At 37.3% G+C, this 25,481-nt stretch overlaps 1 protein-coding gene across 1 annotated transcript in view; it reads left to right on the plus strand.

Annotated features, from left to right (window-relative positions):
* Positions 1-204: 204 nt before the first annotated feature.
* LOC106878398 (structural maintenance of chromosomes protein 5) overlaps positions 205-25,481 on the plus strand; it is a 37,194-nt gene continuing 11,917 nt past the window's right edge. Inside the window, exons 1-16 of the mRNA XM_089364860.1 lie at positions 205-407; positions 3,445-3,639; positions 5,139-5,238; positions 6,630-6,755; positions 7,909-8,121; positions 9,256-9,417; positions 10,078-10,149; positions 12,710-12,771; positions 14,709-14,784; positions 15,633-15,750; positions 17,468-17,622; positions 19,991-20,199; positions 21,859-22,042; positions 22,159-22,217; positions 23,332-23,398; positions 23,514-23,615. Of these exons, the coding sequence (XP_089220986.1) occupies positions 286-407; positions 3,445-3,639; positions 5,139-5,238; positions 6,630-6,755; positions 7,909-8,121; positions 9,256-9,417; positions 10,078-10,149; positions 12,710-12,771; positions 14,709-14,784; positions 15,633-15,750; positions 17,468-17,622; positions 19,991-20,199; positions 21,859-22,042; positions 22,159-22,217; positions 23,332-23,398; positions 23,514-23,615 (2,022 nt within the window). The 5' untranslated portion in view covers positions 205-285. The remainder of the gene's footprint in view (positions 408-3,444; positions 3,640-5,138; positions 5,239-6,629; positions 6,756-7,908; positions 8,122-9,255; positions 9,418-10,077; positions 10,150-12,709; positions 12,772-14,708; positions 14,785-15,632; positions 15,751-17,467; positions 17,623-19,990; positions 20,200-21,858; positions 22,043-22,158; positions 22,218-23,331; positions 23,399-23,513; positions 23,616-25,481) is intronic.

Here is a 25,481-nt window from a genome sequence, read left to right on the forward strand (position 1 = left end):
GCACAATGAACGATTCAAAAGTAAAACTTGTCGAAATTCTTATGAAGTGAAGCTCAAGACAGCTAATAATGCTTAATGTAGTCTCATTTAAAAGATGAGATTTCTTCCTGGTTTAGATATCCAAGAAGTCCATAGCAATCACAACTTTTCAGTTCATGGTTAAATTTACTTCGCAAACTTTAGTGACAAATATTGCACCATTTAGAGTCGGTGACTATGTGGTTTCGTTTTCCGCCACGGTTCCAATGTATAGTTTTTTTATAAATCTGTTTGATAATCATAAAAATGTCGGCGCCAATCCAGCCTGTAACTATAGATTTGTCTCAGACGGAATTACCAGCTAAGCAAAGTAGAAGGGAAGGTTTTGGCGAAGGATCGATAGTCCGAATTAAGCTAGAAAATATCTTGTAAGTTTTCATCCATACATCCGAATATTTTATGGTGTTTAGTTTCATAACAAACGCGAGAGAGTGGTCGTAGTTGTAAGGTTTTATAGCAAAAACGCTTCAGACTTGTAATTTAGAACCTTTTAAGTTACACCACACATTATGAAACCTAAGATTTTAAACTTTATATCTGTTATTCGGCTATTATTTACACTAAAGTTGACTCCGCTTATTTCTCCATGATCAGTCTGTTTATCAGTTATTGTGAATTCGCATGTTAGGCAATAGTCCGGTGTCCACACCTAGCTAAAACTGTTTCCCTTTTCGCGGTCAGTGACTCGTAGAAAGAGTACAGTCCGTTAGGAAGACAACACTTTGTTTCGGTGGCCGGGTGTTTAACTAGATATTAACCCACTTTAGCATTTTCTCTTCTTTTTATAAACATGGACCCGGACCCGTCTCTTCTAATAAAGAATCAAGACAGGCTAATATAAATGTCCGAAAGTAAATATTGCGTTGTAAATAGTAATACTGAAAGTCTTCTTTTATAAATAATTAACCCATAAAATTCGGTCTAGTTAATTTTATAATTTTGCATTGAAGTTCATCTGAAATTTCAGCCAAAGATCTTGTATTTGATGTTGATGGTAATATGGGGCTCATTCATGCTTTGAAAAACGATATTTTTTTGTTACCCAGTCAAGTGGCATTGTCACTTCAGCGTGCAATTTAATTCATTTAGCAGGTGCAAACATGTGAAAGAATTGTAAATACGGTGACATTAAAACGTTTAAGTGGCCAACCTATCGATAGTCAAAGAATTTGAGAGAATATAGTGAATGAGGTAAACCGCCAACGTCAAGCCAGAACACCTGATGAATCCATCAATGATTTCCCTTCCAATTTCTGCAAGATGAAACGAAGCATTAAGACCATAATATAATAAATCGTTCTACTGTAACTGCTTTAGGATTTGAAAAATATTATAGTCTCAAAAATGAATTTAGTCTTTAATAACTCTGTATTTTTGATAAATATTAATGAATTTATTCTAGTTATTACCCAATTCTTCATTTCCAGATTGGTAAATGTTAGCTACTGGGCCCATGGAAACGATCTTTCCTTCTGTAGGTGAAAAGTTGTACAAAAAGACCCCCAAACCGTGTTTTATTCTTTTCACTTACATTTTTTATAACGACAGTTATTATCTTGGTGGGACTAGTTTTCGTTGTCGGACATTTACTCAATATTTATTAGAAAAGAGAGTCAATGTAAAGACCTTCACTCGGGAACGGAAAAAAAAATTAACCCGCCTGGGTGGGGGGTGTTAATAAGTGTGTGGGGTAGAGATGGACTATATGTAATCTGAACCTTTCCCCCACTTATTTATTAATTTTTTTTTTACGGAATCCCACGTTTTAGGCTATGGAGATTCTGATTCTGAAAAAAAATTTTTTGAAAAATTTCAATTACCCCCCCCCCCCCACCAAGCAGGCTATTTACATGCTAGAAATAACAGCCAAATCTCACAAAACTAGTGTTAGGGTTAGGTTCAGGGTTAGGGTTAGGGTCAGGGTTAGGGTTACGGTTACGGTCAGGGTTAGGGTTTGAGTTAGGGTTAGGTTTACCCTGTGGATCAATATAAAAACCGGGGGGGGGGGGGGATCGAAATTTTGAAATTGAGATTTTTGAAAATTTTTTTCCAGAATCGGATTCTCCATGGTCTGATACATAGGATTCCGTAAAAAAAAACAAAATTTAAAAGGGGGGGGTATACCCAGATTACATATACTCCATCTCCACCGTGTGTGGAAAACGAATACGAAACAAAAATGCGTGCTGACGACCCTGGTGGGTGGGGGAGGGGACTTTTGGAAAATTCACAATATTCGATTTTTCTGTCATAACTTCTATATATATGCGATTAAAAAATTTTTTTTTAGAATCGGATCCTCCATAACCAAAAACGTGGGATTCCGTAAAAAAAAAATCAATATATATATCCATTTTACCCGAATTTATGACGGAAAAGTCGGATCTTGTGAATTTTCCGAAAGTCCCCTCCCTACTCCCAGGGTCGTCAGCGCGCATTAGTTTTTTCATATTCGTTTTCCACACACTTATTCAGTGTTATAAAGAGGATATGCTGAATAATATGAAGGCGGGGTGTTACAATTTGAATAGCTTTGATTACTACATGTCTCCTCGATCAGGATTTAGTTGGAGTTAAACATTTTAGTCAGTGTTTGCTTACCCTACCCCTAACCCCTTCAGAGTCGTTCTATCTGAATCTCATGATCTAGACCAGGGATTCTCAACCATGTTTTTATCTGTGGACCCCTTTGATTACTGTTTTATTCTGGTGGATCCCCATAGCCATTCAATGTTTTCAAAACGAGTTTTATAGAAACTTCTTTCTGAATTCCTACTTTGTTTTTCACACATTAACATGTGTAGGTTGAACCATGTAAAATGTTAGAACTGTTTCTTGAAATACATACATCTAAAGCAAATTTTTTTCAGGGGCCCTTCTATTGTGGATCCCTAATTTACTATTTTATTACGTGGACCCCCCCTCCCCCAATCTTACCATGGACCCTAGTTGAGAACCACTGATCTAGACAATTGAGACTGGAGGGTGGCATCAATGTTTGGTTATAATAAATGTCAAGTTACATGTTATATATTGTCATTATTTGAATAACACATCATTGTATTTAGTCATGTGACACTAATTTTAGCTTCATTTAATGTTTTCTTTGTAATTACCGTATTTTCCAAGCATATAAGTCAACTTAATAAAGAATATAAACATATAGTGTAAACATTGAAACATCGTCACAATCTTTCCAAATTCACACGGAATTTTTGGTCTGCCAAAGTCATCTTGGTGTATTATTCCATCTGCTTTTTTCTTTGCTGTACATTTTGGTCCGAAAAATTCGACTTGTATGTGGGAAAATGCAACATGCTCTTGTGATATTTTCAAGAAGAATTTACCTTTTCTGTCATTTATAAAGTTAAAAATCTAACTCCCTTTTTTTTTCCTTTCTTTTAGGACCTATGAATCTGTTGAGTTCTATACTTCTCCTTATCTAAATGTGATCATTGGCCCAAATGGTACCGGAAAATCAACTATCATATGTGCTATTTGCCTCGGCCTTGGTGGCAAAACTAGTTTGTTGGGCCGAGCTTCTCAACTTTCAGAATATATACGTTATGGAAAATCAAAGGGGTCTATTGAACTTGAGCTGTAAGTATAGCCCTGTGATCTTACACCAAATTAGGCCTAAAGAAAAATATGTCCAGTCACTCATTACATACAGTTAAGAAAAATAATCTTCACAGCAAGACTTATGTTCATTTACATAAGCATAATTGAGTATGTTGTGTTCCTTCTCTTTCAGAATAGGTACACAATATCCTTGTATGTTGTAAGAGGTGACTAAATGGGTTGATGTTAGGAATTGTGTCCAGCTCCTCTCAATAAAACACTGCCTCAAACAGTTCTGTCCAACTCACACCAGTTTGGCAAAATAGAAGTAAAATCAATAATGATAATGAATATAAATATATATATATATATCATCATCATCACCATCATTTAACGCCTGTTGTCCATGCTGGCATGGGTTGGGCAGTTTGACCAGGGCTGGCAAGTTGGAGAGCTGCACCAGGCTACAGTCTGTAATGGTTATTGTTAAGATGGAATCAGTGGTCACCAGTGTAACCATATTTGTGATGATATATGTTGGAGTTGGCAGTTAGCGATTTTAACTGGTGTTGCTGTTGCAGATGTGCAAGATGAAAGAAGAAGAGTGATTGAAGTTGTAAAGAAATATTTATTTACTGTTACTTTGTCTGTATCCAAAACCACGACAGGTTGGTATGTATAATTAGTAAATGGAAAAGCATGTGGGGTAAAAAGAGTTAATTTCGGCCAGTATGTGTGTACATGTTTTTATTGTAGTAGTAAACCATAGATAGTGATAGAATGATGTTGTAAGAGAAAAGAAAGTGAGCTAGTGAAAGTTATAGAGTCGAGGGGCGTTGTGTCTCATAGTTGGCTGGTTGTAACCTTCTTTCTCCCTCTGGCCGTTTGTCTCTAGTGGCTCTTGCTTGTGGCCATGACTCTAGTTGGTCTCTGTTCACTAACTTTTGCCTTAGCAAATTCTAGTGTTTATCATCATCTTCGTTTAATGTCCATTTTCCATGCTGGCATGAGTTGGATGGTTCAACTGGGGTCTGGAAAGCCAGGAGGCTGCACCAGACTCCAGTTTGATCTAGCAATGTTTCTACAGCTGGATGCCCTTCCTAATGCCAACCACTCTGAGAGTGTAGTGGGTGCTTTTTACATGCCACCAGCACAGGGGCCAGAGGGGGCTGGCATTGACCACGTTTGGATAGTGCTTTTTACATGCCACCAGCATGGGGATCACAACTACAATTTCCATTTGATTGTGATTTGATTTCATCTGATGTTTATTTTTAGAATGACATTGTAGGGAAAGTGTGAAAGGCTGGATTTGGCCAGTTTAAACATAAAGCAGGCTGAATATTCCTGCCAGACATGGCCAGTTTAAATGCTAAAGGGTTAAAATATCATCATTTTTTAATGGCATCGGTCTGTTGGTTTATAAATATTTTCTATGAAATTTCTTGTGTGTTAAAAAGATCATAAATGTTATTTGTTTGCATTTGTATAATTTACTTCTGTACATTAAAAAAATAATTTTTATTTTCTCTTTTAAGATATAATCGTGATGGGGACAACTATATAATTCAACGCGAGATCAGCAAGAACAACGTATCGTCTTGGTTTGTAAATGGCCGATCAGCCAACCATAAAGCAGTAAGTTTTTAGTTCAGATTCAATCACGAAAGTTTATAGTTCCTTTTTTTTTTTTTGTTTTCAACTTTAGGTGCAGGCTTGACTGTGTGGTACGAAGTTCATTTCCTAACCACATGGTTCTGGGTTCAGTCCCACTATATAGCACCTTGGGCAAGGGCCTTCTACTATAGCTTCAGACCAACTGAAGCCTTGCAAGTGGATTTAGTACATGGAAACTGAAAGAAGCCCATCAAGCACACACACAGACACACGTGTATGTGAGTGTGTGCGTTTTTGTGTTTGTCCCCTTCCCCCACTTTGACAGCTTGTGTTGGTTTGTTTACGTCTCCATAACTTAGCAGTTCAGCAAAGGAGGCTGATAGAATAAGTGCCAGGCTGAAAAACAATGAATATTGGGGGTCGATTCCTTCAATTAAAATTGTTCAAGGCGGTGCTCCAGCATGGCCACAGTCTAATTAATGACTGAAACAGGTAAAAGGTAGAACATAAACGGTTTATTTCTTTTGTTAGCATGGCTTGTGTGATTCTTCCCAATGACTGATAATTTTGGATTGTTGTAGAATAATCCTTTTGTAAGCCTTCGATACAATTCTTGCTATTTTTTATAGCTTTGGGTGCAACACAAAACTATATTTTTTCGTTCACCTATGAACTTAACATTATACTTCTATGTAATTTCTGACTTCATGTAATTAATAAAAAATTTCTTTAAATTAAATTTAACCTATATTTGGGTAAATATTTAATGAGCTACTTATAAATCCTGGCTATTTTCAAAAAGCTTCTTAACCATTAGTTATGTTATACGTTAGTTTCTTCACCCATTTTCTTGACTAGCTAATGCTAAACTTCAGAAATAAATTATATTTCTAAAAGAATAAAAAAAAGTATTTTTCTTTTTTCATGAGATCCTAAATCTTTTTTTTTCTTCCCCTAAGTTAAACACATACAGGAGCCTGACTGTTTGTGCTGGTCGCTGTTGAGACTTCAGAGATTCTTGGAGCCCCATGGTACTGATTTCCTTCACAAAATCAGGATAACAATGGCCTGTCTTAGAAACAAGCCCAGCGAGGTGGGGGTGGCTGTTGCAGCATGTGTCACTGGTCATTCTCCATGGCAACACCTTTGCAATAATGTCTATGAGGCACAGCTGAATCTGCCATTTGGTCTGCGGTGTACAACCTGTTACACTCTCCCCCGCTTTTCTTTTTCTTTATTTCTTTGGTGAGGTAGTTCTGGGTTTTTTTTCTCAGTAATTTGATTCTTTTTTACTTTTAATGTTTTATTTTTCCTTTTCATCTTGTAAAAAAAGTTAACTACTGGCAAATGATTATGTACTTTAAGGTTTTTAATTGCTTTTGTAAGCAGTTTTCTGTTATGATTATTTCTAGGTTGAAGAAATGACACTTCGTCTTAGAATCCAGGTGGGAAATCTCTGCCAATTTTTGCCACAAGAAAAAGTTGCTGATTTTTCACGAATGTCTCAACAGGAGCTTCTCGAAAACACAGAAAAAGCTGTAAATATCTTGTTTTGTAATATAATCATATTTATATTTAATTTTGAATTGTGTTACTTCTAATTTAAGCTGTTCGACACCTGTTGACCATACCTACAAGGTGTAATTGCTTTTCTTTTTTGTTAGTGATTTCTTTTTTCATACTTGGCTCAGTGGTTAGAGCATTGGGCTCGCAATCATGAGGTAGTGGGTTCGATTCCCAGACAGGGATGTATCTTGTGTTCTTGAGCAAAACACTTTATTTCACATTGCTCCAGTTCATTCAGCTGCAGAAATGAGTTATGACGTCATTGGTGCCAAGCTGTATCAACCTTTGCCTTTCCCTTGGATAACATCAGTGGCATGGAAAGGGGAAGCTTGTATGCATGGGCAACTACTGGTCTTTCATAAACAACCTTGCCCAGACTTGTGCTTCAGAGGGGAACTTTCATGTTGATGCCATGTAAAAAAAAACTCTGTAAAGTGGCATTAGGAAGGGCGTCTGGCCTTAGAAACCCTGCTAGAATAGATAATTGGAACCTGGTGCTGTTCTCCAGCTTGTCAACTCCTATCAAACTGTCTGACCCTGATGATGAGGATGGATTCTTCTTACTGAGTCGCTCAAATATACAAAGTGTTATTGTTTTAACATCTGTGTTCTTTATTCTCATTGGCTTAATTAGTTTCCTGTATTACATGTTTCCATGCATCTGAACTTAGTCTTCTCACCTGAACTCTAGCCCTTTTGTTTGGATTACTTTGCCTGTGGACACCTCCAACCCCAATTCCAGTGTAACCATGTTCCCTGTACACATTTCAATTCTTTTAATGTCTGTATTTGATTCTAAGATAAATTATGTTAATTTTTCAGTATGATATTTTGCATTGAAAGTAGGATATCAAATTAGCTAAAGCTAGCTTGGTGTATGTATGGTTTTTTTTTATGTTGTGTATGTGGAAGATGAGAGAAAAATCACAAGAATAAAGATTTTTATTTATATTTCTGTATTAAACATTTAGATTCTAAGAACTATTTACAAAAACTTCATTATATTTTAATTGCTGTAATGAGATTTGTTATGATTCTTTTAAAATTTTCAATGCAAATTTTGTTTTGAATGAATAGTTTTATACTTACATGTGTGCATTAATTACGTTTTTGGTAATGCTTTAGGTTGGTAGTGAAGACATGTATGAAACACATATGCTACTAAAGCAGGCTAGGACAAAGGCACGGCTTCTTAACCAAGCCTATGACAGCCTTGTGGAGCATGTGAACCAGGAAAAACAAAAGAACAATCATTTGGAACAAGATGTTAGGAATTTTGAAGAAGGACAGAAATACTTGGAACAAATTAAAATGTTGAGAATGAAAAGACCATGGCTGGTAAATCTTTCATTTTCATTTCTACATTTATTTTATAACATTCATTAACCTCTGTTTTGGAATACAGGATTTGTTAACAAGTTGTAGTTACAGAATATAATTCTTTATTATTAAACTGTACTACCTTCCCAGAAGTCAATAGATTCTTCATAAAGTGCTTTCATAATTATTTATACATGATATGTGGCTGTGTTGCAAGATGTTTGCTCCCCAACCACATGGTTCCGGGTTCAGTCCCACTGTGTGGAACCTTGCGCAAGTGTCTTCTGCTTTTGCCTCAGGCCGACCAAAGCCTGGTTAATCTTTTAGCATTTAAACTGGGTATAGCCAGCTGAAATGTTCTCCCTGTTTTATGTTCAAACCTGCCAGATCTGGCCTCTCACACCTACCCTACAATGTCATTCTAGAAATATACATCTTGTGAGTGAAATTTGTTTGGTGGAAACTATATGGAAGCCTATTGGATATGTGTGTATGTGTGTGTGTTTGTCTGTGCAAGTCTTTGCATCGATACCACATGGCCAATGTTTCACAGCTTGCCATTTCATGTTCAAAGATAATCTGAATAAAGTAATACGTTAATTGAAAGCGATTACAAGTTGGCATCACAAATGGCATCTGACTGAAGAATACTGTCTCAAGACGTCTTGTCCAACCCACGCCAGCATAGAGAAATAAAACATAAAAGCAATGATGTTGATGATAAAATACCTATTTCAGTTACCAACCTGGCTGTAACCACCTCTGGCTCTGTAGTACAAATGTCTTGTTTTTAAAAATTTTGAATTAAAATCTTCCACCAAATCTTAGTCAAAATTTATGTTCCTAACACTAGCTGAATGGTAACTAAGTTATTTTACTAAATTCTTTTGTTATATTTAAAGTAATTAAAAGAAACACAGAGCATCTCAACAGAAATATAGTAACAAAAGGGTTAATGACTACCGCTTCTGGTATCAAGTTGGTTCATTTTTAGCTTTTATGTTTTTTTTTCCTCTTATATTTATCATAAAAAACCAAGACAGCCAAAACTTAAAGAATTCAAGAACTCTTAGTAGTGCCAAATCCAGCCCTTTTGACAATTGTGTAATACTAAATATTTAATATTATAAAAACTACTTTTGCTTTTACTAGGAGTATGAAGAACAGCGTCGTAAATATACTGATGTGAAGAAAGAGAAAGATGAAATGGCTAAAGTTGTGGAAGGGTTGCAGTCTGCTGCTGCTCCAATGAAGAAAGAATTACAAGTTGTACAGAACAGTCTAACTACAACCAACCAACAATTAAAAAATATTGTAAGTTTTTGAAATTGTGCCATGTTTACAAATTTTGAATATTGTTACACAAACCTGCTAACATTAAGCTTAAAGAATCAATTCCTTCACAACAGGTTTTAAGTAAAACTTTTTGGCCACAAAATGTATGTAACCAGAAGCAGTAGCTTAGTGGTTAGGGCATTCGGCTCACAGTCGTTATGTTTGATTGTTGGTGGTGTGGTGTGTCCTTGAGCAAGACACTTTATTTCATGTTGCTCCAGTCCACTCACCTTCTAAAAATGAGTTGTACTTGTTATTTCAAAGGCCAGCCTTATCACAAGCTGAATGATAACTAAGTTGTTTTACCAAATTCTTTGTTATATTTAAAATTAATTGAAAGAAACCCAGAGCATCTCAAAATAAATACTGTAACAAAAGGGTTAAATAGTTTATGTAACATAATTTTATATCTGTCCTGTTTTTAGAGAATTAATTAGTGTTAACAAGACCAGGGGAGGAGCAGTTTTTGATCTTAAATCAGTTTTTCTCTTTGCTCAAGAGGTATGTAGTTTTAGTCTTTTCCCATTGTTGTCTTTTATTGTATCAGAATTCATAAACTTATCATAAGTTAGTAATCAGTAATTTACAGGTAAAAATATTGCATGACTTCATTGGATGTTTTTGTTTTCCTTTATTCAGAGTACCTGTATTTCGGATACAAATAAAGCAATTGAAAAAATTAAGAAACAGATTGAATATGAAACAGATAAGGTGATATTAGAAGCCAACATTTTTACTTTAATTTTTAATGTCCATCTTAGAAACATCTTATTTTAAGTGGTTTCTGTTTATGATTCCTGAGAATATTTAACCATTGCAAAAAAAAAAGAAAAAAAAAAAGTGTGATTTGATGGTTGAGTTCTTTCGTTCTTTGGAGATTGTTTGCCGTGGTTGTTTGTTTATATTACAGTTCTTACATTGAATTCTTCCAAAATTCTATAAAATCAAAATACTGACAGCGGATATTTGAATAATAAATCTTATCTGTAGTCAGCTACCAGTCGGTTGGTCAGTTAGTTTCAAACAAGTAAAGTTCATTTTGAATAGAATATGAATAGAATTCTTTTATTGATGTACATTGGTGCAGAATTTTGGTTGAATAGAGAGTCCAAAAGTTAAATAAAGATCATATAAAAAGCATCCACTACACTCTCAGAGTGGTTAACGATAGGAAGGGCATCCGATCTGTAGAAACATTGCCAGATCAAATTGGAGACTGGTGCAGTTGCTGGCTCTCCAGGCCTCAGTCAAACCGTCCAACCTATGCCAGCATGGAAAATGAACGTTAAACAGTGGCGGTGGCGGTGACAGCGGTTTTATATATATATATATATATATATATATAAATATATACACACACACACATACAAGGGGAAACTTCCTGGCTTTGGGTAAAAGAAAATGGAGGAGGATCAGTTAATTTTGATTTTATTCAATATATTCCTCTCTCAGATTCACACACTTATTGCAGTGTTCTGTACATTATATAGATATATTTATATATATATATATATATAAATTTATATACATGCACAGAGGCAAGGTGGCTGAGTTCCTTTTGAGCGTTGGGCCTCACAGAAGCAATGACCAAGACCTTTGGCATTATGTCGTGCTTCAGAAGACCCATCCAGTCAAGCAAAATTGCAGTCATGGAAGATACCGGTGTCATGCAAATTGGCACCCGTGCTGGTGGCACGTAAAAGCACCCATTACACTCTTGGAGTGGTTGATGTTAGAAAGGGCATCCAGCTGTAGAAAACCATGCCAAATCAGACTGGAGCCTGGTGCAGCCTTCCAGCTTACCAGCCCTGGTCAAACCGTCCAACCCATGACAGCATGGACAACGGACGTTAAATGATGATGATGATGATGATGATGATGACACTGTATATATAGGCAAATCGAACGTCAAAAAACTGGAACAAAGAACAAAAGTCAATGAATATATTAGATTGAGGCTCAGTGAAAGTATTTTAAATGGAAAAGTAGGAGTGGAATTGAGGTTTCATGCATGGCTCCTGGTTGGATAGGGGTAAAGGTCCAGAGAAGAGGAAAAGGAGGAAGGCGCAGATAGTCCAGAGAAAAGCATATGGGTCCTTACATGGCTGAAAATTAATTGACTGGAATTTGGAGAAAGATAAAGAATAAGATTTTTGAAGGCAGGAGAGTGCAAAAATGGCCATTGCGTGTGTGTGCGTGTGGAGTATTTATATCTTTTTTTAATCTTTTACTTGTTGCAGTCATTAGACTCTGGCCATGCTGGGGCACTGCCTTGAGGAATTTTAGTTGAATGAATCAACCCCAGTACTTTTATGTTTTTAAAGCCTGGTACTTTCTTTATCAGCACCTTTTGCCAAACTGCTAAGTTACAGGTACATAAACACACCAACACTGGATAAACATACACAAACCTGTTGTATATATAAATATATACATATACTACAGGCTTCTTTCAGTTTCCATTTACCAAATCCACTCATGAGGTTTTGGTTGGCCCAAGGCTATCTTAGAAGGCACTTGCTAAAGGTGCCATGTAGTGGGACTGAACCTGGAGCCATATGATTGGAAAGCAAACTTCTTACCACACAGACATGTACCTAAAAAAATGCTTGTCAGAAGTGAGATATGCACCCATCCCTCATTCGTGGACCAGAACTTGAGCCTAGCACCTTAGACAAATATTTTATCATCATCATCGTTTAATGTCCGTTTTCCATGCTGGCATGGGTTGGATGGTTTGATTGGGGTCTGGGAAGCCAGGAGGCTGCACCACTCCGAGAGTGTAGTGGGTGTTTTTTACGTGCCACTAGCACAGGAGCCAGTCAGGCAGCACTGGCAATGACCATGCTCAAATGGTGCTTTTTTCGTGCCACCGACATTAGTGCCAGTCAGGCGACACTGTGTGATAGTTGTAAATGAGTGTCACTGTCATACAAGCAGTGTCTGTCTTTTCCAGTCTTCCATGAAGACTTATCTGACCGTAAGGAAATGTTATCTTGCCTTGGAAGCAGGAAAGGCATCTGGCTGTAGAAAAATCTGCCTCCTCAAGTTCCATCTGATCTATGTGAGCATGGAACAGTGCACATCAAAACCGATGATGATGATGACAATACAACTAGATTAGTAAAATATCTAAATTTCTCTTTTTTCTCTCATGATCAAGGTCTTTTATTCGAGTTCTTTATTAAATGTTTTGAAATCTATCATTGAAGAATTATTGTTTTTTTTTGTTTTTTTTTAATGTCAATTTTATTGTTTTTCCTTGTAAAAGGCTACAGAAGTTCTCGATGATTTAAAGTACAAAAAACAAGAAGAAGAACAAAACAGAAAAAGGTAGGTTTAATTTCTTCTGTTTTTTAAGGTTATTTCTACAGATTTGCTATAGAAATTCTTGCCAGCGCTGAGACATTACAATGTTTCATATCTGAATTCGTCTAATCTAAGCAACATGGGCACAGGAGCGGCTGTGTGGTAATTAGCTTGCTTACTAACCACATGGTCCTGAGTTCAGTCCCACTGCGTGGCACCTTAGGCAAGTGTCTTCTACTATAGCCTCGAGCTGACTAAAGCCTTGTGAGTGGATTTGGTAGATGGAAACTGAGAGAAGCCCGTCGTATCTATATATGTTTGTGTGTCTGTGTTTGTTTCCCATCATCGCTTGACAACCGATGCTGGTGTGTTTACGTCCCTGTAACTTAGCGGCTCAGCAAAAGAGATCAATAGAATAAGTACTAGGCTTACAAAGAATAAGTCCTGGGATCAAATTGTTCGACTAAAGACGGTGCTCCAGCATGGCCGCAGTCAAATGACCGAAACAAAATAAAAGAATACAATTGAAGATGAAAATATAGCAATGGGTGTATATGCAGATTTCAAGAATTCTTGTTCCTTCATCAGTACCTATCCTACCCATTGATCATTTGTGAATATATTGCTTAAACAGCCACTAAATATAGTGGTGCAACACAGTTGGATAGACCAATTTTACATATTAAACACATTCCTGGCAGCTGGTATGAACATGTTAATTAATTGTAACAACTCTGTATTTTGTTATGCAACCATAATATACTTACAAAGTATATTAAACGATTTTATAAGTCAGTACTGTGTTCTGCTGTGTTAGCAGTGCTACTACATTACTTGTTAAGATTATCTCTACAGATTCTCAATAGAAGTTATAACCAGAGCAAGAACAGAAAGTCATGAAGTGAAGAATAAAAGAACTTAGTGTGGCAAGTCTGGAGGAAGGTGGTGTGGTGCAATATAACCTGCATTAGACATATTTGTGTGTGTGTGTGCAGTGTTGGGGATGGGGTGGAAAGTGTGGGTGATGGGAGGTGAAGTAAAGGATTGAATTATGTGTGAAAAAGAAAGAGAACCAAACAAGTGAGGGTTCATGTTTAAGGTCGTGAATACATACATTCCTCAGTTTTGACATCCAGACACATCAGTTAAACTGCTTGTTCCTATAACGAGGTTATCTTGATCACTAAAGATAAGTCTCATCTAACACGGTTGCCACTGATTACACTTCAATGCCCCTGTCCTGTACTCGATCCGTCATCAACTGCTTCCTTACTCATTGCTTTCTATTCCACATTCCCTCCTTTCCTCGGTGACACTTCTGTCTTCCCTTATTTATTTGCCAAACACCTTTAACCCTTTCTTCAGAAGTGACTGCAACTTATGTGACTTTTTGTTTTCCTCATTGCCATGCCAAACTTGGACCCTTTGTCCTCCTGCTCCACTTATGGTACCTGTCCTTTCATCCACCTGCGTCATCTTTCCATATCATACACCAACTTAGTTAATAATTATACTGTGATTATCAAGGACTATGTACTTAGAGAAAGAGGGATTGTCTTTGGGCTTCACTATTGTTGGGATGTTTTTATGTGTTTGTCAGGCTTCCTTTGCTTCATGTTACCTCCATGTCTTTCATCAACATGTAGCAGTTATGTATATATTAGCACTTGACTCTTTTTACACCCAATCTCCTCATCAGGGAAGCTATTGTTTTGTGGTAAGGAATCCCTGACCAGTGAGATCTTTTACCTGTTGTCTGGTAGAGTTTCATAGTAAAGGAATCTCTTGGAAGCCAGTGAGACAACAGATTTTGCAGCAAGATTTTTAGGATGTAATTGACTTAGTTGCTTCCCTGAAATTGCTGGCCTTGTGCCCAACCTGTTTGCTTTCAGTTTCGTTCAAAGTTCCTGGTATCCTTCCTTCCTCTACCATATCTCTTTTCACCTTTTATTGTGTTACAGTGTTCGAGAGTTAAAACGACAAGTTGGAACACTTGAAAACCGCCTGGCCTCCATACCAACTAATGATGACAATCAGGTTACTTTTTTTTTTATTTACCTTTTTTCTAATTCTTTTTTTGAATACTTTCACATTTACAAAGTCATCACTGTTTAGCCGCCATTAAAAGACATAACGTTGAAGTGCCAATCTTTAAAGCATTTTACTTGCTTTGCCCATTAGTTTTCCAAACAATTATGTCCATGCTAACCAATTTCTTGCCAGTAAAATAGTGGAACCAATTTAACCCTTTTGATACTAACCTACCCCAAACCACCCTGGTTCTGTTATACAAATTTCTCTTTTTTAAAGAGATCTAAATTAAAATATTTGGTTTAAATTTCATGTTCATTTGTGTTCCAAACTTCATCTTAATAATGGCAAAGTTATTTATTAAATTCTTCTTCTTCTTCTTCTTCTTCTTCTTCTTCTTCTTCTTCTTCTTCTTCTTCTTCTTCTTCTTCTTCTTCTTCTTCTTCTTCTTCTTCTTCTTCTTCTTCTTCTTCTTTGTTCAGTGCGTGTGATAGTTGTAGGTGAGTTTCATTGTCATACAAGCAGTATCATTCATTCCCAATATTCTGCTAGAAACTGTCTGGCCCTGGGGGAGAAATATCACCTTGGTTGAAAACAGGTAAAGGTTGGTGACAGGAAGGGTGTCCAGCTGTAGAAAACCTGCCACAATAATCTGTCTGACCCATGCAAGAATAGAAAGGAGGATGTTAAAATGATGATGATGATGTATGCTTAGAAAGATATAATAGACAAAATATATGGTGTTTGTGTATACAAACAAATTGGTTCATTACAATTAATTTTAAATCATTGCTAAAATATAATTGATTTTTTTTTTTAATAAAATAATTAATTTGTATATTTTATTTCTGTAGCCTGCTATTGAGCAAATAAATGTGAAAATCCAGCAAGTCAGTTTACAGCTTACCAAACTTCATTCGCACAAATCTTCAATTCACGATGAAATCAAATCTTTGGATATTTCTATGAGAGGTGATTTTTTTTTTAAGAATTTACTTTGTTGCTATGGTTACTTGTTTCTAGTTATCAAGGCAGATTTTCCCCCGAAATGTTTTTCTCATGTAATCTACCTGATATAAGAAACCAAAGGAAAACCCATCTTATTACTTATTCTTTTTACTACAGGCACAAGGCCTGAAATTTTTGATGTGGAGGGGTGGAGTGGGGAGATAACTGATCACATCAACCCCAGTGCTCAGCTTGCACTTATTTTATCGATCTGAAAAGGATGAAAAGCAAAGTCGACCGTAAGCGGAATTTGAATTCAGAGCGTAAAACAGAAAGAAATGTTGCTAACCATTTTCTCCGTTGTGTTAATGATTCTTTTCTACTCTAGGCACAAGGCCCGAAATTTTTGGGGAGGGGGCTCAGTCGATTAGATTGACCCCAGTATGCAACTGGTACTTAATTTATCGACCCTGAAAGGATGAAAGGCAAAGTTAACCTCGGCAGAATTTGAACTAAGAACGTAAAAACAGACGAAATACCGCTAAGCATTTAGCCTGGCATGCTAACGTTTGTGCCAGCTCGCTGCTTCATTGTGTTAATGATTCTGTCAGCTCACCGTTTTCTTATTTACTATCTGTTACGCATTCAGTTGTGCTTGGATACACACACCCACACACACACACACACACACACGCACACATACTGGTACTCTGTTGGCTGTGATGATGAGGTTTCCAGTTGATCCGATCAATGGAACAGTCACCTGCTCATGAAGTTACCCTGCAAGTGGATGAGCACTCCACAGACACGCATACACTTAATGTAGATCTCAAGGAGATTCAGCGTGACACAGAATGTGACAAGGCTGGACCTTTGAAATACAGGTTCATCTCATTTTTGCCAGCTGAGTGGACTGGAGCAACTTGAAATAAAGTGTCTTGCTCAAGGATGCAACCAGGAATCAAACTCTTGTTATGGCTGTGAGCTGGATACCCTTGCCACTAAGCCACTCACCTTCACCAACACACACACACAGTTACCCATGTCTGCTGTTTTTTATTGCAGAGTGGCACTGCTAGGCATTGATGTGTATAAATGTAAGGTTATTTCCAGTTCAGATCTGCTTGGGGCATATTTGGACCCATAAGAAAGCCATTTACTTTGTTTTGTCATAATTCATTTCTGGGTGATAGAATTCCAAATCTATATACATAAATGTGTAATGATGTCTGTCTATATGTGTGTGTGTGTTTGGAGTTACTCTAACTCCTCCCACACCATCCAACCAATTTTAATGATTTTTGGCACATAGGTAGATCACATGCCCTGAAGGTCAAATAAGGCTGGAATTTTTCAAAAACTCAATAAGGCTCAGTTGGCATCAATTTTTGTGAGCTCAGTTGAGCGTTTGAATGAAAATTTCCATAACGATGTTATTTTTCCTGCAGCTTTTGCATATTTTTACATGTAAAATTTCAACAAAATCGATGGAATAGTCTCTAAGGAAATGCTTATTCAATACAAGGTCAGAGGTGGGCTTAACTTCGACACAGAAAACATGTGCAATGCTGGGTCCAACAGCTAGTACTAAATGTTTTGGAAAGCAGACCATTTTGAATTGAATTATGATTATTCTTGTACATCAATAGTAAGTTAGTGTCTATTGTAAGAATATTCCAGTTCCTTTTTTTTTATTGTCTTGAGATAAAGATACACTTGTTGACATTGTTTTGTTTTGTAGACCATATCCAGGACTTAAAGCGTCTCCATGATATTGCCAATATTCGACTACAGGCTCTTCGGGAAAAGCACAAGAATACTTATATGGCTGTTCTCTGGTTACGTGAAAATTCTAACATTTTTAAAGGCGCTGTTCACGAACCAATAATGCTCAATGTAAGTAAAAACTTGTTTATAAACTTTGTTTAAATAATAATAATAATGATAATAATAAATGCCCTGATGCAGTACCAGGCAGTGGCTCTCATGGCTTCTGGTTTTCACTGACTGGAAGTGTTATCATGCACATGTCTCTGTGTAAAAGATGGTCTACAGCAAATATTCTGCTCAATACCACAGATTTGCTTGTCAGTTGTTTGACCTTAACCAGTTGAGCATGTGCCTTAGTGGCTGATGATATGTGCATCTCTGATCATGAGCAGAAGTAGTGGGAGAGCATCATAGCCATGTGTTGAAAGGAATTCTTTGGGGTTTGGATAATTCACCTTTGGAAACATGGGTGTTTCGTTCAACATCCTTAAACAACCCTTATTCAGGGACCTTTTGAGCAGGATGGGCTACTCAACCTGAAGAAAATTTTAACTGGGTCCCACCATAAAGTCATGTGCTGTTTATCTTGATATGAGATCACCATGTCATGCACATATGGTTGTGTTGCATGTGTCTGGTGTACCCTTATCGGACGGGCAGTCATAAGTATACTGGGCTTCGTATACTTTACTCCAGTGTCACTTTGATGGCATACATGGCTCACTTGCTCAATAATGATGGTGATTCCTGTCAATTTTGATGTATGGATGTTTAAAGGAGAGGATTTAAAGAAGCAAGAAAACAGGAAATTCAAAGAATAAAAGAAGCTGCACCTATTCTGCGATGGATGCTTGGATGTAATTTGAGTCGAGGGATGGATTTTGCTATAAAGGGGCAATGGGGACATTGATGATTTTGATTTTGCCTGAGATTGGTCAAATGTGTCTGTTGACTGCAAGATATCGATTCTTTCATTCTTGTTTCTTCATCTCAGATTGTTTGGATGTATCATGACACATTTTAGGGTGTCGGCAATGACTTTCCCAACAGCTCAAATTAAGCTGTAGAGACTTTAGTGATTTCTTTAACTTATCCTTGTATCTAAGGATGGGTCAGTAGTAGTAGTAGTAGCCCTTTCTCTTATAGGCACAAAGCCTGAAATTTTGTGGGAGGGAGTTCATTAAGGGCGTCTAACCTTAGAAACCGTGCCAAAGCTGACAGTGGAGCCCGGTGCAGCCCTTAACCATACCAGCTCTTGTCAAACCATTCAACCCATGCAACGGATGTTTAATAATAATAATAATAATAATAATAATAATCATGATGATGATTGTGTGTGTTGATATTGTTTGTTTATGTGCTTAGCTTGAAACAATGTCAGTGTTTAGGTGATGGTGTTATTGTTTGCATCTGCCTAAAAATGTCTGGCTGTTGAGTGGGAAATCCCAGGGGAAATAAGCAAGGGTTAGTGACAGGAAGGGCATCCAGCTGCATAATGCTGACTCATGAAACTGATATGACCCCTACCAGGATGGAAAAAGTAGGTGATGAACAGATGAACAGGTTATTAGTGGCATGAGGTAAAATAGTATGAATCTGATATTAGTTTGAAATTTTGGCACAAGGCCAGCAATTTCGGAGGAGGGAGGTAAGTTGATTGCATCAACCCTAGTATTTAACTGGTACTTATTTCATCGCCCCCAAAAGGATGAAAGGCAAAGTGCAATGTCAGTGAATGGTTGACAGAGCATAAGCATCTTGAGAGAAAAGCTAGGCATAAGAGGCATCAGATGTGGTGTGCAAGAGAGATGACTGCGTTGGTATGGTCATGTGATGTGTATGGATGAGAACAGTTGTGTAAAGAAGTGTCAATCTCTAACTGTGGAGGGTACATGTGGTAGAGGTAGACCCAGGAAGACATAGGACAACGTAGTGAAGAATGATCTTTGAATGTTGGGCCTGACAGAAGCAATGACTAGTGACTGAGACCTTTGGAGATATGCTGTGCTTGAGAAGACCTGTCAAGCCAAGTGAAATCATAGTCATGGCTGATGCTGGTGTCACATAATAAGCACCTGTGCTAGTGGCATGTAAAAGACACCTTTTGAGTGTTGGGCCTCACGGAGGCAATGGCGATTGACCAAGACCTTTGGCATTGTCCAGTGCTTGAGAAGAAGACTCATCAAGCTAAGTAAAATCGCAGTCATAGCAGTTACGGATGTCACACAAATGGCATATGAAAGCACCCATTACATTCTCGGAATGTTTGGTGTTAGGAAGGGTGTCCAGCCATAGAAACCATGCCAAATCAGACTGGAATCTGGTGCAGCCTTCCAGCTTACCAGGCCTAGTCAAACTGTCCAACCCATGCCAGCATGGACAATAGACGTTAGATGGTGTTGATGATTAACCCGAATCCTACTGTAACATAACTGGATTAAACCATTATAACAACAATCGTCACACTATTCATTTGTAAAATCTTTTCTTTTAGATTAACATGAAGAATCCATCTGATGCCAAGTTTATCGAAAGTTTTGTTTCATTTAATGATTTACGCTCATTCGTCTGTGAAAATGCTGATGATATGGATTTGCTGCTTTCCAAAATTAGAGACGAGCAAAAACTGAAGATAAATTGTGTAAAATGCCCATCACAAGATATCTCCTACTTCAGACCAAGAATTCCAATTCATAATCTCAAGTATTAATGCTTTTATATTTCCTCTTCTAACAGAAAATTCTTCGACTAATTTTGAAACAGAGAATGTTGTCCCTTACTCAGATTTTACTGACCAAAAGTCGACCAATGAAGATATATGCTTTGTTTTGCTATTTTTCTTTCTATGAAATGACAAGGTATATTGCAGAACTGTTATTTTAACAAGTTCTATCTATTTACCACCTGAAGAGACACATCTACCCCGTTGGATGCTCCTGAACCAGTTGTTTAAGTCTCCCAAGAATGAGGGATTGATGCTAGATGTGTTGAAACATCTTTCATTTACCATATATATATAATCATCATCATCATTATCGTTTAACGTCCGTTTTCCCTGTTGGCATTAGTTGTCCGGTTTGACTGAGGTCTGAAAAGCCAGTGGTTGCACCAGGCTCTAGTCTGAGCTGGCAATGTTTCTACAGCTGGATGCCCTTTGTAACGCCAACCACTCCAAGAGTGGTTGGCATGGGTGGACTCTCCCATTGAAGACGTTCAGTTTTTGTTAAACAACCTGCACAAATGATTTGTTTATAGTGATCAAATGTTCATACCACACATTAACTCACTTTCTCCATCAAATCAACATCTGAACAGGTGCATAGGTGTGCCATGTGTCAAATGTTGAAGTGATCATAGAGCGACATGAGATGAAGTGTTTTGCTTAAGAACACAATGCACCACCCTGTCTATGAATTGAAACCACAATCTCGCAACTATGAATACAATGCCCTAACCACTAGGCCATGCACCCTTGAATTGTTGGTGATTTTTCCCCTCTGTCTTCCTTTTCTCTTGGACTTTGCTCTGTCTCCTGTTTCTGAAGAAGAGCGGCTGCTTGAAATGTAAAACCATGTTTCTTTCCTTCCCTGAGCATCTGCTAATACTTTGCATGTACCATGTCCTTGTGTTGTGTTTTTTTCTTGTGTTTGTTCTTTGTTTTTTTTCGGATTTACTATATATATATATAAAAGAATGCAAAAAATGGGACAAGAACGCAAAACATCCAGACAGATCATACAAAAAAGGGACAAGAAAAAACAAGGATGGGTTATTCGGAGTTTTCTTTTGTCAGTCGAGTTCCAGATTATCTTTGCAGTTTCGGCTGGTTATACCTGAGACTGCTCATATATATATATATATATATATATATATATACACACACACACACACACACACACAGGTGCCCTGTAAAAAGCACCCAGTACACTTTGTACATTAGGAAGAGCATCTAGCCATAGAAACAAAACCAGATCTGGCTGTCAAACTATTCAACCCATGCTAGCACAGAAAACGGACGTTAAATAATGATATATATATATATACGCACACACACACACAACGGGCTTCTTTCAGTCTCTTTCTGCCAAATCCACTAACAAGACTTGATTGGCCTGGGGCTGTTGTTGGAGACCCTTTCCAAAAGTACTGTGCAGTGGAACTGGAACTAAAATCATGTGGTCAGGAAGCAGACGTTTTAAGCAACCCCACTCCATGTATGTGTGTGTGTCTGTGTGTCCATAATTATATTTACCATTAAGTTGCATTTCTTTATGTGAGAAAATAAAAAAATTGTTTTGGAAAATGTGTTTGAGATTAAATATCCCTTTAAATTTATGTGCATCATATAATGTTTTGGAATAGAAAATATGGGTTCCGGTGTTTTTTGAAAGACTTATTCGATTGTCCTGAAGCTGTGATGAAATTTCTCTGCATGCAATATAAAGTTCATATGATTCCTGTTGGAAATGAAGACAGCAAATCAAAAGTCGACCAAATTATAAATGAAAATCCAACCTTAAATGTCTTTTTCACTGCCAATAATCAGGTAATTTGTCATGTTTTTTTACTTTTTTGCTTTGAACTTTTCTTTTTTTTCTCTTCAGTTTCTACCTTTATTTATTTATTTATTTATTTATTCATTTATATATTTTCATTTTTCAGTATTCCATTAAAACTTCGACATATTCTGGCCAAAAAAGTACACGGAATTATACGCTACGGTTTGTGCATTTTCTTGTCACTTAATTCTTAATATATTCCATAGAAATTATTGGATTCCTTTTCTCCTTCTTTGTTATCTTATGAATATGCACATTACATCTATGTATAACTTGTTTTAAATCTCTGAGCAAGAGATATGCAGTAACAGTACTGAATAGTAAAGTTTATTTGCCAACATAATGTGGCAGTCTTATCTATAGAAGGACGATGTTACTGTTTTTTTATCCGCAGGAAAACATCTTTTCCAGTTGCTTACAAGTTTGTGCCCATACAGTAGACACATCTACTATACGGGTACAAACTGTGTGTTGGTAGCCAGCTGGAAAAGATGTTTTCCCGGGGCTAAAAAAAATGAGTAACATCACCCTTGTATAGGACTGCCACATTATGTTGACAAATAATCTTTACCATCGAGATATATATCTTTTATCTTTTACTTGTTTCAGTCATCTGATTGCAGCCACGCAGGAGCTCTACTCTGAAGAATTTTAGTCAAATGAATCAACCCCAGTACTTTTGTCTTTTCTAAGCCTGGTCTCTTTTGCTGAATCGCTAAGTTACAGGGATGTAAACACACCAACATGGGTTATCAAGTGGTGGTGGGGACAAATGCAGACACAATAAACACACATACCCACATACGACAGGCTTCTTTCAGTTTCCATCTACCAAATTCACTTATAAGGCTTTGGTCGGCCTCAGACTATAGTAGAAGACAAAGGTGCCTTTCTGTGGGACTGAACCTGGAACCATGTAGTTGGGAAGCAAACTTCTTCCCATACAGCCTATATATATATATATATAAACACACACACACATTTAATGTCTGCTTTCCATGCTGGCATGGGTTGGACGGTTTTTGACAGGAGCTGGCTAGGCAGAAGACTGCACCAGGCTTCAGTGTCTGCTTCGGCATGGTTTTTATGGCATGGATGCCCTTCCTAACACCAACCATCTGGCTGTAAAAATCTACCTCAAAAAATTCCATTGCAAACTTGGAAAAGTGGATGTTAAATGAGAAAAAAAAATTATTTTGATGTTTCTTTTTTTGATGCAATTTGGAAGCTTTGAAATTTCATGATTAAATCATATCAAAATTTTATTCTGTTACAGAGATGCATATTTATTGAAAAATTCCTCTGATACCATCAAAGAGAAAAGGCTCCAGGAAGAAATACAGGTATTCCTTCATCCGATATTTGGCTCTGAAATTGTCTTTTTCACTTTCATATACATTTATATAACAATGATTGTGAAAATTTAATTTATTAAAAAGAATAAATTTTCTTTTTCAGAAAACACAACATCTAAAAAGTGTAAAAGAAGAAGAAACTCGACGATTGCAACAAGAATGTGATCAACAAGAAAATACTATAAATGAACTGAGGAAACAAAAAGTATGATTCCTTACCATTTTCTTTTGTAATCACTGTTAATTCATTCGATATCTGATATTATGTAAACTGTTTATGGTACACAACCCTGTTTAACTGACGACAGATTCCTCCTTTCCTTCATCATTTAACCATTTGCAGTGGGAATGGTATTTCACTATGAAAACATTACATTATATTGGTTTATTAAAATGGTTTCCCTTCAATGGACACTGAATTGTAACGGAAAACATGAAATGTTTAAACTGCTTTTCACATCAATTATTAAATTTCATTTTAGTTAATAAAATCTTCAGCTTCTATTTTGGAAGCCAACAAAAACACCAACCTACTGACTGATCAACCTCCACTTAGTAACATTAGTAGTCTCTTAGCTCTTATCTTGAGTTCAAAATCCAATGATGGTTGGCTGTGGAAAGGGCATTGTGTTTCAGTTGTGCTCTTCATATATGTGTCTTGTGTAAGTAAGAGAGAGTTGTTGTAAATCGTTTGAATTTTAACTTTGCATCTTTATTACAGAACATATATTCTCTTTAATAAAATCTGAACAATTAAATAGTAAATATTTGATTAATTTAGTTAATGATTTTAGCTTTCATTTCCCCTTCATTTTATAAACCACAACGTCATCATCATCGTTTAACGTCTGTTTTCCATGCTGGCATGGGTTGGACAGTTTGATTGGGGTCTGGGAAGCCAGGAGGCTGCACCAAGCCCCAATCTGATCTGGCAGATCAGATTTCTACAGCTGGATGCCCTTCCTAATGCCAACCACTTCGAGAGTATAGTGGGTGCTTTTTACGTGCCACTGGCACAGGGGCCAAAAGAGCTGGCATCGACCACGATCGGTTAGTGCTTTTTACGTGCCACCGGCACGGAAGCCAGTCAAAGTGGTACTGGCATTGGCCACATTCAGATGGTGCTTTTTACGTACTACTGGCACGGGGATCACAACAACAATTTCCATTTGGTTTGATTTTGATGTTGATGTTGATGTACTTGACTCAATAGGTCTCCTCAAGCACGGCATGTCACCCTACGATCTAAGGTACTTTTGAGTTGGCTGGTTATGCGTCACTAGTGTAGGTTACAGCTGTGAACTCACTTTATTTGCCGGGTCTTCTCAGTCACAGCATGCCTCCAGAGGTCTTGGTCTTTTGTCATTGCCTCTGTGAGGCCCGATGTTCGATGGTCATGGCTTCACCACCTCATCCCATGTCTTCTTGGGTCTCCCTCTCCCTCCAGATTCCTTCCACTGTGGGAGTGGCACTTCTTCACACAGCTCTCCTTGTCCATCCGCAGTACATGACCATACCAACGCAAATGTCCCTCTTGCACATCACATCCGATGCTTCTTAGCTCAATTAGCTGGTGTCACTACATCCCACTGATTTTTATTTTATTAGAATCTGGATATAACCCCTGCATCTGCTGTTTAGTTAATTATTGCCACGACGATATCAATTAACAGAAACAACAGCAGTAAATGTGTGCTTCTTCGTTATCTAGAAGATGTGGGACAGTTTGAAATTTTATTCAATCTAATCAAATTACTAAAAACGAAAATGTATTACAAGCTTGCTCGTACAGGTGCAGGTGTGACTCTCATAGTAAGAAGCTTGCTTCCCAACCACATGGTTCTGGGTTCAGTCCCACTGTGTGGAACCTTCGGCAAGTGTCTTCCACTACGTTGCTTGACATATGGTGTCGGTTTGTTTATGTCCCCGTAACTTATCAGTCTGGGAAAAGAGACTGATAGAATAAGCACCAGTATTAGGGTCAGTTCATTCAACTAAATATTTTTCAAGGTAGTGCCCCAGCATGGCTGCAGTCTAATGACTGAAACAAGTAAAAAATAAAGAATTCCAT

Source organism: Octopus bimaculoides, chromosome 16 (genome assembly GCF_046866305.1).
Source record: "Octopus bimaculoides isolate indiv1 chromosome 16, ASM4686630v1, whole genome shotgun sequence".
Classification (NCBI taxonomy): Eukaryota; Metazoa; Mollusca; class Cephalopoda; order Octopoda; family Octopodidae; genus Octopus; species Octopus bimaculoides.